At 35.2% G+C, this 11,212-nt stretch overlaps 1 protein-coding gene across 1 annotated transcript in view; it reads right to left on the reverse strand.

Moving 5' to 3' along the window:
* Window positions 1-2,723, reverse strand: part of LOC107709484 (uncharacterized) — a 17,321-nt gene extending 14,598 nt beyond the window's left edge. The window contains exon 1 of the mRNA XM_016513976.1: window positions 2,440-2,723. Coding sequence (XP_016369462.1) covers window positions 2,440-2,452 — 13 coding nt within the window. The 5' untranslated portion in view covers window positions 2,453-2,723. The remainder of the gene's footprint in view (window positions 1-2,439) is intronic.
* Window positions 2,724-11,212: the final 8,489 nt, after the last annotated feature.

Here is an 11,212-nt window from a genome sequence, read left to right on the forward strand (position 1 = left end):
GGGCGGGGTCAGCAGAGCTCATTAACATTTAAAGGAAAATGCTACAAAAACGGCTTGATCTCAAAAGAGCTGTTTTTGACAGGGGTAAAAAAGGTGTTTTTTACACTACCATTGAGAAATTTTAACCAAACTATGTTACAGACTTTTCATTAAGACCCTAAAGAATCATATCAACTTGTGGAAAATGGGCATCCTATGACCGTTTTAAAAGAGATGTGAATGTGACTGTTCAGTTCACAGAGCAGGAAGATTTTTAGCGATTAAATCTTTCTTACATTAAGCTATCACATAACTTTGAATGTTGCATAAGTTGTTTGGTATTCCGTTATTGTGTTTTTTGTTATTTTTGGAATAAATTATTGTGACTACTTTGTTTGACTACTTATAGTGATACAGTACGTTTAATAATAAATATACTTAGAATTCATTCAACACCAGAAATGCTTAAAGTGTCTAGATTTTGGCTTTGTTTTCCTATTGACGTGCTCTCTACAGTCTGTTCCCTTCTCATGCCCCATGATTGGTCGATTCATGCCTGCACGCTATTGGTTAAACTACTTTTCAGTCATTATCTTCAGCAAAAACATTTTTTTACAATTTAGAAATCCAGACCAGGACATGTCCGGGAAAAGGAGGACATATAGACACCCTAGCCAACACCAAATTCTATTGAAACCAATTTTGAGTTGAGCTCCTGCCTTTGTAGAGTGTTTCAAATGTATGGGCAGAAGACAGCAAAGCAGCTCACAGTGTTTTAAAATGGAGCCTGTATGTTTGTGGGGTCTTGCACAAGCTAATTCTGTTTTTCTTAATGGATGTCTGGATGAATCACTGAGATGTACTGGGTTATTCATGATGAAATATAAGCCTTGTGCTTGCCTGCTTTAGGCCAGAGCAAAAGTAGCAAATCTGCCAACACTTGTTGCAATCACTGAGATCAGCTCTCTGGCTGATTGTCTACATTTACATTTATTATTTTAGCAGACGCTTTTATCCAAAGCATCTAACAGATGAGGAAAACAACAAGCATCTTCACTTTGTCTATCACTTTTGTAAACATTTTAAGACTAGAGTAAATAGTTTAATGTGATCCTGAAAAAAAAACATATGTTTTCTACATTGCAAGCATCACAAGCATGTTTTTAAAAAGTGAAAAGAAAAAAAAAATGCTAAAAAGGTTTTGCACATTGCAATATTGGTAAATTAATGTGATTTTGAGCTATGCAATTTCATTTACCTCCAAGAATAACTGTGTTTGCAGTGTGTAAGTTAACTAGCACCTAATGTTGTACTAAAAAAAAAGTAAACTGACATAAAATGGTAAGATGTAGGTGAAACGTTTTAATGGCATATTCACTCTATTTTTATGTAATTTGCAACAATATTTTCCAACTGTGTGCAGAATATAATTTGCAGTAATTTCAGTGGCACAGGATGAAATTGTTTCCCGTTTGAAATGTGTTGACTTAAACATTGATGTAATGGCGCAGAGCCGTCATACTGTTTAGTTGGAAGACTTTAAAAAGAAAAATAGACCAAAAGTAACTGGTTCATGGAAATGATGAAGTGAAATGATGATTTGACAGAAGTAGCATTTAGATAAATAAATGACCATGAAAACCTTTTAGAAAATGTGTTTGTTTGTTAGTTCCTGTCCTCCCTGATGATCAGATGGCCTTTTATCAAAAACAATACAACTGAAAAATACATGAAACATAATAGTGGTTGCTAGGATGTTACTAGTTGGTTGCTAGGGTGCCCTTGGTGGTTGCTAGGGTAATTACTGATATTTGCAAACTAACTGAATAGCTAGTTTAACTCTAGATCGCAGATATCCATTGTTTTGTTTTCACGTTTCCCTTGTTTATTACCTCTCTCTCTTAAACACCTCTGTCATTGTTTATGACAGTATAAACAATTCCTGTTTTAATCAAAAGCATTTGTCTGATCCCAGCAAGCGGAGCCTTTTCTAATCAAACCATTTCCATATTATGCAATGAGTAAAAGCCGTCCCAGCAATCCCTGCATTCAATTATTCTGAGACACAACATTCAACTTTTTTATAATGGTAATAAAATGTGTTACTCTCATAACTGCAGTATGAATCAGCGCATGTTATGCTTCCACTGATGCATTGGACAGACTACATGGTTTAGCTGGGACCATGTTGATGGATCTGTCTCCATCCGATCTAATTATGACAAACATTAGCGTCTGGAGTTCAGTACAGTATCAAAGGAAACATGCACAAGCTCTGGGATACGCGTGCAGTGATTGCATGCAATGCTATTTTCTCTGCATGTGTTTGGTTGATGCCATTTAACCTGACATGGTGAACTATGTGTGTTTGTGTCTTAATAACATCTGTTTCTGAGCTCTGAATCAGGTGTGGCTAAACGTCGCATGTAAGTTTCCACCAAAGAGGAATGAAAGACTCACCAAAGCTGAGCATTTTGGCGTCTTGCAGTGAAATGATCCCTGTGTTGCGAGTCTCGTCCTAGCAGTTGTTTGGTAGAGTATTCCAGAGGGAAGACGCTGGTCAGTTCAGCATGATAAAAGTCCACTGCTGAACAAGTTCCCCCTCTATGCTCAGAAATGTCTCTCTCTCGCTCGCCCTCTCTCACTCGGAGTAGTGCCAGAGGCTGTCAGTGAGTTAAGAGGAGCGTTTGTAACTGCCGCCTACCCTCCCTTTCCAGCGGCCAGCTGAACACAAGTGCGTCTCATAGAGCCGGCCACCAAATCACAGCCCTCTTCCTGTCTGACAGTTTAAAGAGAGAGAGAGAACGAGGCTTTCTCCATCTGTAAGTGACCTTACAGTGAACACGCAAGACTTTCCTTTACTGGCCACCAGAGATGACAGAGAAGAGGGTTTTCTGTGACTCAATCAATGCATTCTTAGATAAAAGATTAGTGTAGTTGCATATTGGTTATAAATGGAGTTTATTCGAATGATGAAGTAAAGATACATTTCTGTTAACATTTGCTGATGTTGTTTTAAACCCACATGACTTTCTTTCTTCCTTGAAAATAACAAACAGAGAAGTTGAAAAGAGCTGTTTTTGACAGGGTAAAAAAAGGTATTTTTTACACTAACATTGAGAAATTTTAACCAAACTATGTTACAGACGTTTCATTAAGACCCTAAAGAATCATATCAACTTGTGGAAAATGGGCATCCTATGACCCCTTTAAGCCTGAACTCAAACATTTTATGTTCCATTCCAGTAACTTAAATATCATTATAATATTAATACATAAATGGAAACCTGTTTTGCTGCAAAAAAAAACAAAAAAAAAACTTTTTTATTTTCGTTTATATATTACAATTCTGACTTTGCTCTGAACTGTAAGATATAAACTCAGAATTGGGAGATATAAACTTTTATTACAATTGTAATTACTACAATAGTTTATATCTCACAATTCTGATTTTGTTTTCTCAAAATTTCTCAGAAGTCTGAATTATGAGATAAAAAGTTGCAGTTACCTTTTTTTATTCCTTTATTCCGTGGCAGAAAACAAGCTTCCATAAATATAGTGCTGAAAATTTTACATCAGCACTGTGAGTCGTGAAAATGGGTTGCAGGTCTGTTCGGATAAAGCTGTGGGTATGGAAAATAACATTCAAATGATAAAGTAATATAAATTAAATAAATTTAAAAAATGTAATAAAACACACTGAGCAACATGAAGCCACATCCACAATTGTTCCATTGATTTTTTTTTTTATAATGATGTTTTTACAAAACTATTTTTTTCCCATTTAGTCTATTTTATTATAATAATTTTGCATATTGCCTATGTAGTAATCTTGATATATTTATTGTTTAACTTTAATCTACTGTTGCTGCTACTACTACTACTACTAATAATAATAATAATAAAAGTGATAGTAAAACAATGCAAATTCAAAACACCACAAATCTGTCCCATTTATTTATTTATATAGCACTTTATACAATATAGATTGGTTCAAGCAGCTTCAAAAATGACAGAATCAATGGTGCAAACTTCTTCAGTTATGAGACGAATTCAAATTCTGCTGGAAAGCAACTCTACAATATTGTCATTATCCGGCTCAAGTTTTGAGTGCATTTAAGAGTCTTTCCATCATTACAGTAGGCAAACTCATCACTTCATAATCGCATTGCTTGTTTGACAGTGTCCCTCTCATGGTAGACAGCAGCATTATTTATATATATTAGCTGTAGAGCACATGTACAGGATTTCCAGTCTGTTACTGCCATCTGGTGACCATCAGCTGTAATGCTCCACATTCTCTTTCACTTAAAAAGACACACTGGCTATGTTCAGAATAGCATGCTACCATAATACCATTATGTAATATGTATACTGTGCACAGTAGGCACATGTTCCATAAACATAAAATACCCAAATGACCCAAGCAGGTCTATAATAAAGCTGTCTGTTGTTAGCATTCCCACTTGTTTAAATAGCACAGAATTGTCTCAAAGTACATGATTTGAGATCTTTACTCAAGGGACCACGTAAGAGCCAATCACCTGAGCTGTAAATGTCATGTGACTAATCACTTGCCTTTGCAATGCATTGTTTCACATACCTGTATATTTTAAAAAACAGTATAATGTGCTGTATTAAGCAGTATCCCAGCTAACAAAAATATGTTCTAATAATGTCGTGTTAATGTTCCCATTAAGTTATGAAAATGTTATTTCGGGAATGTTCACTGAACGTCCAGTTGCTTAAATGCTTTAAAAAAAAATTTTTTAAATTTTTTTTTTTCTTTTTTATGTGGTTATGTCTTTTTCCGAAATAGCATGGAATATGTACATGCTATTTTTTAAAAGGGATAATCCCCTCAAAATTGAAAAATCTGTCTTCATTTACTCACCACCATATCATTCCAAACCTGGAACACAATTGAGATATTTTGAAGAATGTTGGTAACCAAACAGTTTCGGGTCCCATTGACCTCCACAGTATTTTTGTCCATACTAGTCAATGGGACCTGAAACCATTTGGCTGCCAACATTTTCAAAATGTGAAAGCTAACACCTAGCTTTCTCCATGTCTTGACTGGCTAATTAGATATTTTATTAGGTAATACACTGACATTCAAACATATTTATATGGGACTTAAGTGTTCAAATACTTTTTTGGGGCCTCTGTAAATTGTACCCAGTGCCTGTAAAAATTACACAATACAACAAAAACATGCCCTTTGGATTCTTTAAAACATGCCTACCTCAGTTTCACATTCTTATTCTCATACTGACCTTACTGTCATCCTGTGGTGCTAGAGAGACAGTAAAGAGAGAACTGGGCCGCTGCTGTACAGTATATAGACGGTGATGGTCTTCAACTGTAATACTGTGTGTGTGTGTGTGTGCGTGCGTGCGTGCGTGTGTGTGTCAGAGGAAATGAGCCCCACCTTAAAGAGGGGGAGGGAGAGAAAGAGAGAGACAGAGAGCCAAGAGGAAGACATTGTACTTTGGCTGCCCTGCTAAAGGAACACCCCCCTCTCTGCCCTACCACACCAACACCACTTTCAGCATGTAGTATTTTTAAACAATAACTGCACACACACACACACACACACACACACACACACACGTACACCTACACGTGCATATACTGTACTGCTGCCTGAGGTCTGTATCCAGCTAACATTGGTCCTGACATACTGTATACCTATATTTACTATGAAATGAAATTAAATTAAAATTGAATAAATTCAGACATATTAAATAAAGATTCAATAAAGGTACATTTTAAAAAATAAACATACAGACCTCATAAAATAAAATAAATCAACTCATTTGTATTAGATATTTATATATTATATAAGATATATTTAAAATACAATAATGCAATAAATAATATGATAAATGCAAAATATATATAATTTCATTTAAAATATTTATTACATTATATATGCATAAAAATACAAATTCTAATTATATATATATATTTCGAATGTCTGAAGCTTTCTGGATGTCTCTTTCTCTCTCTCGCTCTCTCTCTCTAAACTCTTTAAAAACATCTATTGTTTCATTATTTCTTAAATCCCTCCCTGGTCTAGCTTGTACTATTCCTGACAACGTTTTGAAACTTTATATTGCTAGCACTTCTTTTGTTACTGCTTCGCTTATTATATTCTTTATTTCGCTTTGGAAAAGGCATCTGCTAAATGAATAAATGTAAAAGTGTAAACCCTGGCCGGTAGCAAAACATTACGTGTGATGTTCTGACCTCAAATCCGTCGGAGACTTTGGGATCAACTTAAACACACTCACACTTCCTCTCGCACCTGCCATAACACTCTATGCGCATGTGTGTGAACGTACGGCCCATGCAGGAATACTACAGCCTGTGTGTGTGTGTGTGTGGTGGCTCCTCTGAGATTTTAGCTAACAGATGTTAGTTTTCCGTCAAGAATCATTTCTTTCTTGTCTATTGCACAATTGAGCCCTGTGTGAGTAAACACATTATCTATCTGTTTGTTCAGCACGCTGCCCGTCTGAGAGGGATGAGGTCATTCTCTGGGAATGTTCCCATAGGATGCTCATAGTGCTGCTTCATATTAGCAAATGGGAAGTACGAAGATGGATTACAACACAAATGCAGCCAAGGCTATTTTTTTCTCCGTTCCTTAATCTGTTCAATGTTTCACCTTGAATTAGATAGAAGCTGCTGTGTGATGTTTGAATTTTTTTCTTTGAATCATTGTTGGTGCAGAAATCTTAAAAATGCTGGGTTGTTTCAACCCAACTTTGGGTCAAATATGGACGAACCCAACTTTTGGGTTAAAATTTTAATAAAAAAATTTGACCCAAAGTTGGGTTGAAACAACCCAGCATTTTTAAGAATGTACAAGGAATAATGCATGAAACAACATTATGAACTATATTTTTTAATTTTCCAAAGAAACATCTTCTAATGAAAATTGAAAATTGTTAGTGCAATCCTTTTGAAAAAGAATTGCGCTCATCTTCTGAAGAAGTTGCATAATTTGAGCTTTCTATATTTTATATGATTTGGCGCTCAATTGTTATAAATTATTATTGGTGCTCAAATCAGCATATTAGAATGTTTTCTGGAGGATCGTGTGACTGAAGACTGGATTAATGATGCTGAAAATTCAGCTTTGATCACAGGAATAATTTATATTTTAAAACATATTAAAATAGAAAACAGTTATTTTAAATGGTAATAATATTTCACAATATTACTGTTTTACTGTATTGTTTATCAAATAAATGCAGCTTTAGTGAGACATCTTTCAAAAACATTAAAAAACAAATCTTATATGTTTTATAGTTTATTTCAGTTAATGTTTATTTTATTTAAAGCAATGATTTGTTTAAATGGTTTTAGTTTTAGTAACCGATAAAATCCCTGGTTCAAGATGCAGACAATCTCTTCTGCTTTTATAATGCCTCTGAGTATTTCCTCAACTCATCATCTGACAAAAGCAAACACACCTAATCAGACGTCTGCATTTGGCATCATGCAGCAGGTCTGGCCCATAGCAGGGAAATAACTTTGTTCCCAGGCTTCATTAGACAATGACGCCATACAGACAATATCAGGAAAGGTTTCTCCGCTGTCATCCTCCCAGGTGCCGAGGCTTTATTAGGACAATGAGGAAGCGCCCCATCTAACCTTTGGTCCTGCAGGAGAGACAATAACAGGCCCTGGGCAGGGTCTGCCAGCTTTTGGAGAGAAAAAAGGTTCGGCTGTACTGATTGACTGAGCATTCTGTACAAACACAAAGCCGTAAGAGCGAGCTACTGTAAGACAAGAGCTGAAGAAATATAATGCTGAGGAACAGAGCAGTTGGTGGTCAAATGTAGGTCCTGGTGTATGAGAGGGCAGTGTGAAAAAACGACTGGTCCAAGGTCAGCCAAAGGGGAAGGATGAGGAATTTCAGCTCTGTTTGAATTCCTGCCAAACTCTCTCTTTAGCTCTCTGGCTCGGAGGATTTCAGGGTGGTTTATGCTGAATATTCAGGGCAGATGTACAGCTAACAGATGGCACAGGACAATGTATTCTCTCCACACCATTCACATTAATATTACAGCACTCCCAATATTACGGTTACAGTTAATATTACAGTGTGGAAATCACCTGATATTTCCAGGTTTCTCATGAACCTGGGAATTGTAGTGCTATATACAGTAAAAGATGCATTTCCATTGACAAACAGTGCAGGAAATAAACTGATCATCAGGATTCACAAGGTCCTGGAAATGTCAGGAAATTTGACATTTGAAATTTGACAGAAAAATGGTAATTTCCACACCTGAAAAAAATCAAAGTATATATATACTATTGACTTTTTCAGGTGTGGAAATGACCATTATTCTCTCTCTCTCTATATATATATATATATATAATTTTTTATATATTTTATATAATATTATAAATTAAGAAGAAGAAGAAGTTAATCTTAATAATATGTTAAGCTTAATTTCCCAGAATGTTCTAATTTTCCCAAAGGTCATCAAATGGCCATTTTTAAATTTGCATAATATTATATGCATTGTGTGTGTGTGTGTGTGTGTGTGTGACTAGTTTAAAAAACGGCACATTACTTATATTTAATTAATCACACATTTATTCTGTAATAAATCAGGATTAATTGCTCCCACAATTACAGTTTGCAATCATAAATATATTTTCATACTGAATCTCCAAATTAATGTAGAAACAATATAAAGACAGTATATTTTAAATATTTATTTCATGGCATATTTTAACTATGCATGAAGTCAAGTATCACCAAAACCAATATCGAAGCCTTTAATAAAAAAAAATTCTTTTAGCCATTCAACAGTAATGCCATCATTTTAATCGACATAAACTGTTACAGAAAAATATAACATTTTAAGTGACATTAAAGCAATCTTCAGCTAAACCCATTATAATAAAAGTCGCCTAGCTGTTGCATATGTGTATATAATATAACTTTGTTTCTTTGTCTGTCAATATCAGCTCTGTCTGTTTGAATGAGAGCTGCCAGCTACTTTTATTTTGCACATTAATTTTCACAATAAATAAGAAAATTACTAGTTAAACATTGGGCATCAATATTTTTATTGAGGATCAATCCTCTCGATGCAATGTCAGTACGGCGAGTATTTACACTTCAGCTTTGAGTTCTGTCTTGTATTGTGCCAACTGGAAACTGAATATATATCACCTGTGAATGTATTCTCTGTTACTAAACCACTATGTAAATATTTAGATATATGACCTTTAAGCAGTCATTAGCAAAACATTTCAATATTTACCAACTGCGATACAGATTCAGTAAAATGCTGAAAATGAAACGTGACCTGCCCTATGCAAACGTTGGCACAATGACCTGGCTGTGTGTTTTATGTGAGCAGAGGGACATCTGATACCATTGGTATCAAATCACACAACACTGACATTTGGCCTCGGTTTCCAAGAGACGTCACTTCTGACCAAGAGCACAGCTGTTGTTTGACACACTAAACCTAAACCAACCTATATGGTAACTGAGTTTTTATCAAGAATGTAGTCTGTATTTCAGTTCTCATACTTAAGTCTTCAACCTCTAATCTACTAAAATTTGTATTTTGTAACCTCTATATTGGCAGATTTAAGCCAATTTAGGCAAAATAAGTGGAAAAAGGTCAAATATTTAGGCCTAAATTTATGATTTGTATTTGAACAGCATAAAAAAGTACTGCTACATAGTTAACTACTTATGTTTCTTACCTCTTTCATTTATGTATGACTGACAAATATGCATTCAGTTTAAAGTACAGGTGCATCTCAGTAAATTAGAATGTCGTGGAAAAGTTCATTTATTTCAGTAATTCAACTCAAATTGTGAAACTCGTGTATTAAATAAATTCAATGCACACAGACTGAAGTAGTTTAAGTCTTTGGTTCTTTTAATTGTGATGATTTTGGCTCACATTTAACAAAAACCCACCAATTCACTATCTAAACAAATTAGAATACTTCATAAGTGTGCATTGAATTTATTTAATACATAAGTTTCACAATTTGAGTTGAATTACTGAAATAAATGAACTTTTCCACGACATTCTAATTTATTGAGATGCACCTGTATGTTTATGTTAAAACTGTGTAAACCAAATGAATGCAATACAAATATATAAATCTTACATTTATTTATTTTTATATTTATTTATTTTTGCATTGAGTGCATAGTGGATAGGACAGAACAGTAAAACAAAATAATGTGTATCAACAAGAAATTCCCCTCACACAGTGCTCTAGCCCTGAGGCAGCATGTTAACTAGATGGCAATCTAGTCAATATCTGCCATTTGATAAGGTTTTTCCATAAATTATGAGCTCAGAGTCATTCTACTCTCACCACGTGCATCTTATTAGGTCTCAAATGAGTAACAAGGTGTTAATGCCACATGAACAAATCCATGGCGCTCTAAAGCTTAGACCAAAATCCACAGCAGCAAAACTTACCAGGTGTGAGAGTTTATATTAGTTGCATCATTTGTGCCACAGGCATGAAAAATACCTCTACATTTATTCATTTAACAGACGCTTTTATCCAAAGCAACTCAAATCGTGTTGCACTGTGTTATTACTTTTCTAAGTGATCGGTGAGTTTTGCCTGGCCCAGCACCACTCACATCTAGTGCATGATGTATTTATCTACATTGGCAATAAGGACTTCTTCTGTACATATAAAATTTAAGCTTTCAGTAAAGCTTTCAGACTTTGCTTTTTCCACGTAAACATGTCACTCAATGTTCATTTCAGATGTTAACATTCCAGACGTTAACATTTTTCTCCCACATCACCCGTACGTCTGCCTGCTTTTGAGGGTGAGGTGTTTACACTGATAATAATGAATCTGAAACAGGACACTGGGAGACAGACCCTCACAGCACACGAGGAGAACCACTCGCATAATAGGCCGGGGAAGAGCCTTCTCTCCTTTTTGCAGGAAATGGGCGAAACCTGGGCCGAAATTATTTCTCCGACATTTTGTGCTGTGAAGGAAGTGTCTCCTGATAGAAGAGGTCATTTGGCTTCCTGTTGTGCAGCAACAGTTTTTTTTTTTGTTTTTCAGCATGAAAAGAGCATGACAGGAAGGGTCAGGGGGTTTGATAGTTACAACAGTGAAGTAGACTGCCAAATTAGCAGGATTAGTATCACAAAAACATGTGCCGGTCACATTTAAAAAAAATACAAATAATATA

The sequence above is a fragment of the Sinocyclocheilus rhinocerous genome, unplaced genomic scaffold (genome assembly GCF_001515625.1).
Source record: "Sinocyclocheilus rhinocerous isolate Xijiao unplaced genomic scaffold, SAMN03320098_v1.1 scaffold1467, whole genome shotgun sequence".
In the NCBI taxonomy this organism is placed as follows: domain Eukaryota; kingdom Metazoa; phylum Chordata; class Actinopteri; order Cypriniformes; family Cyprinidae; genus Sinocyclocheilus; species Sinocyclocheilus rhinocerous.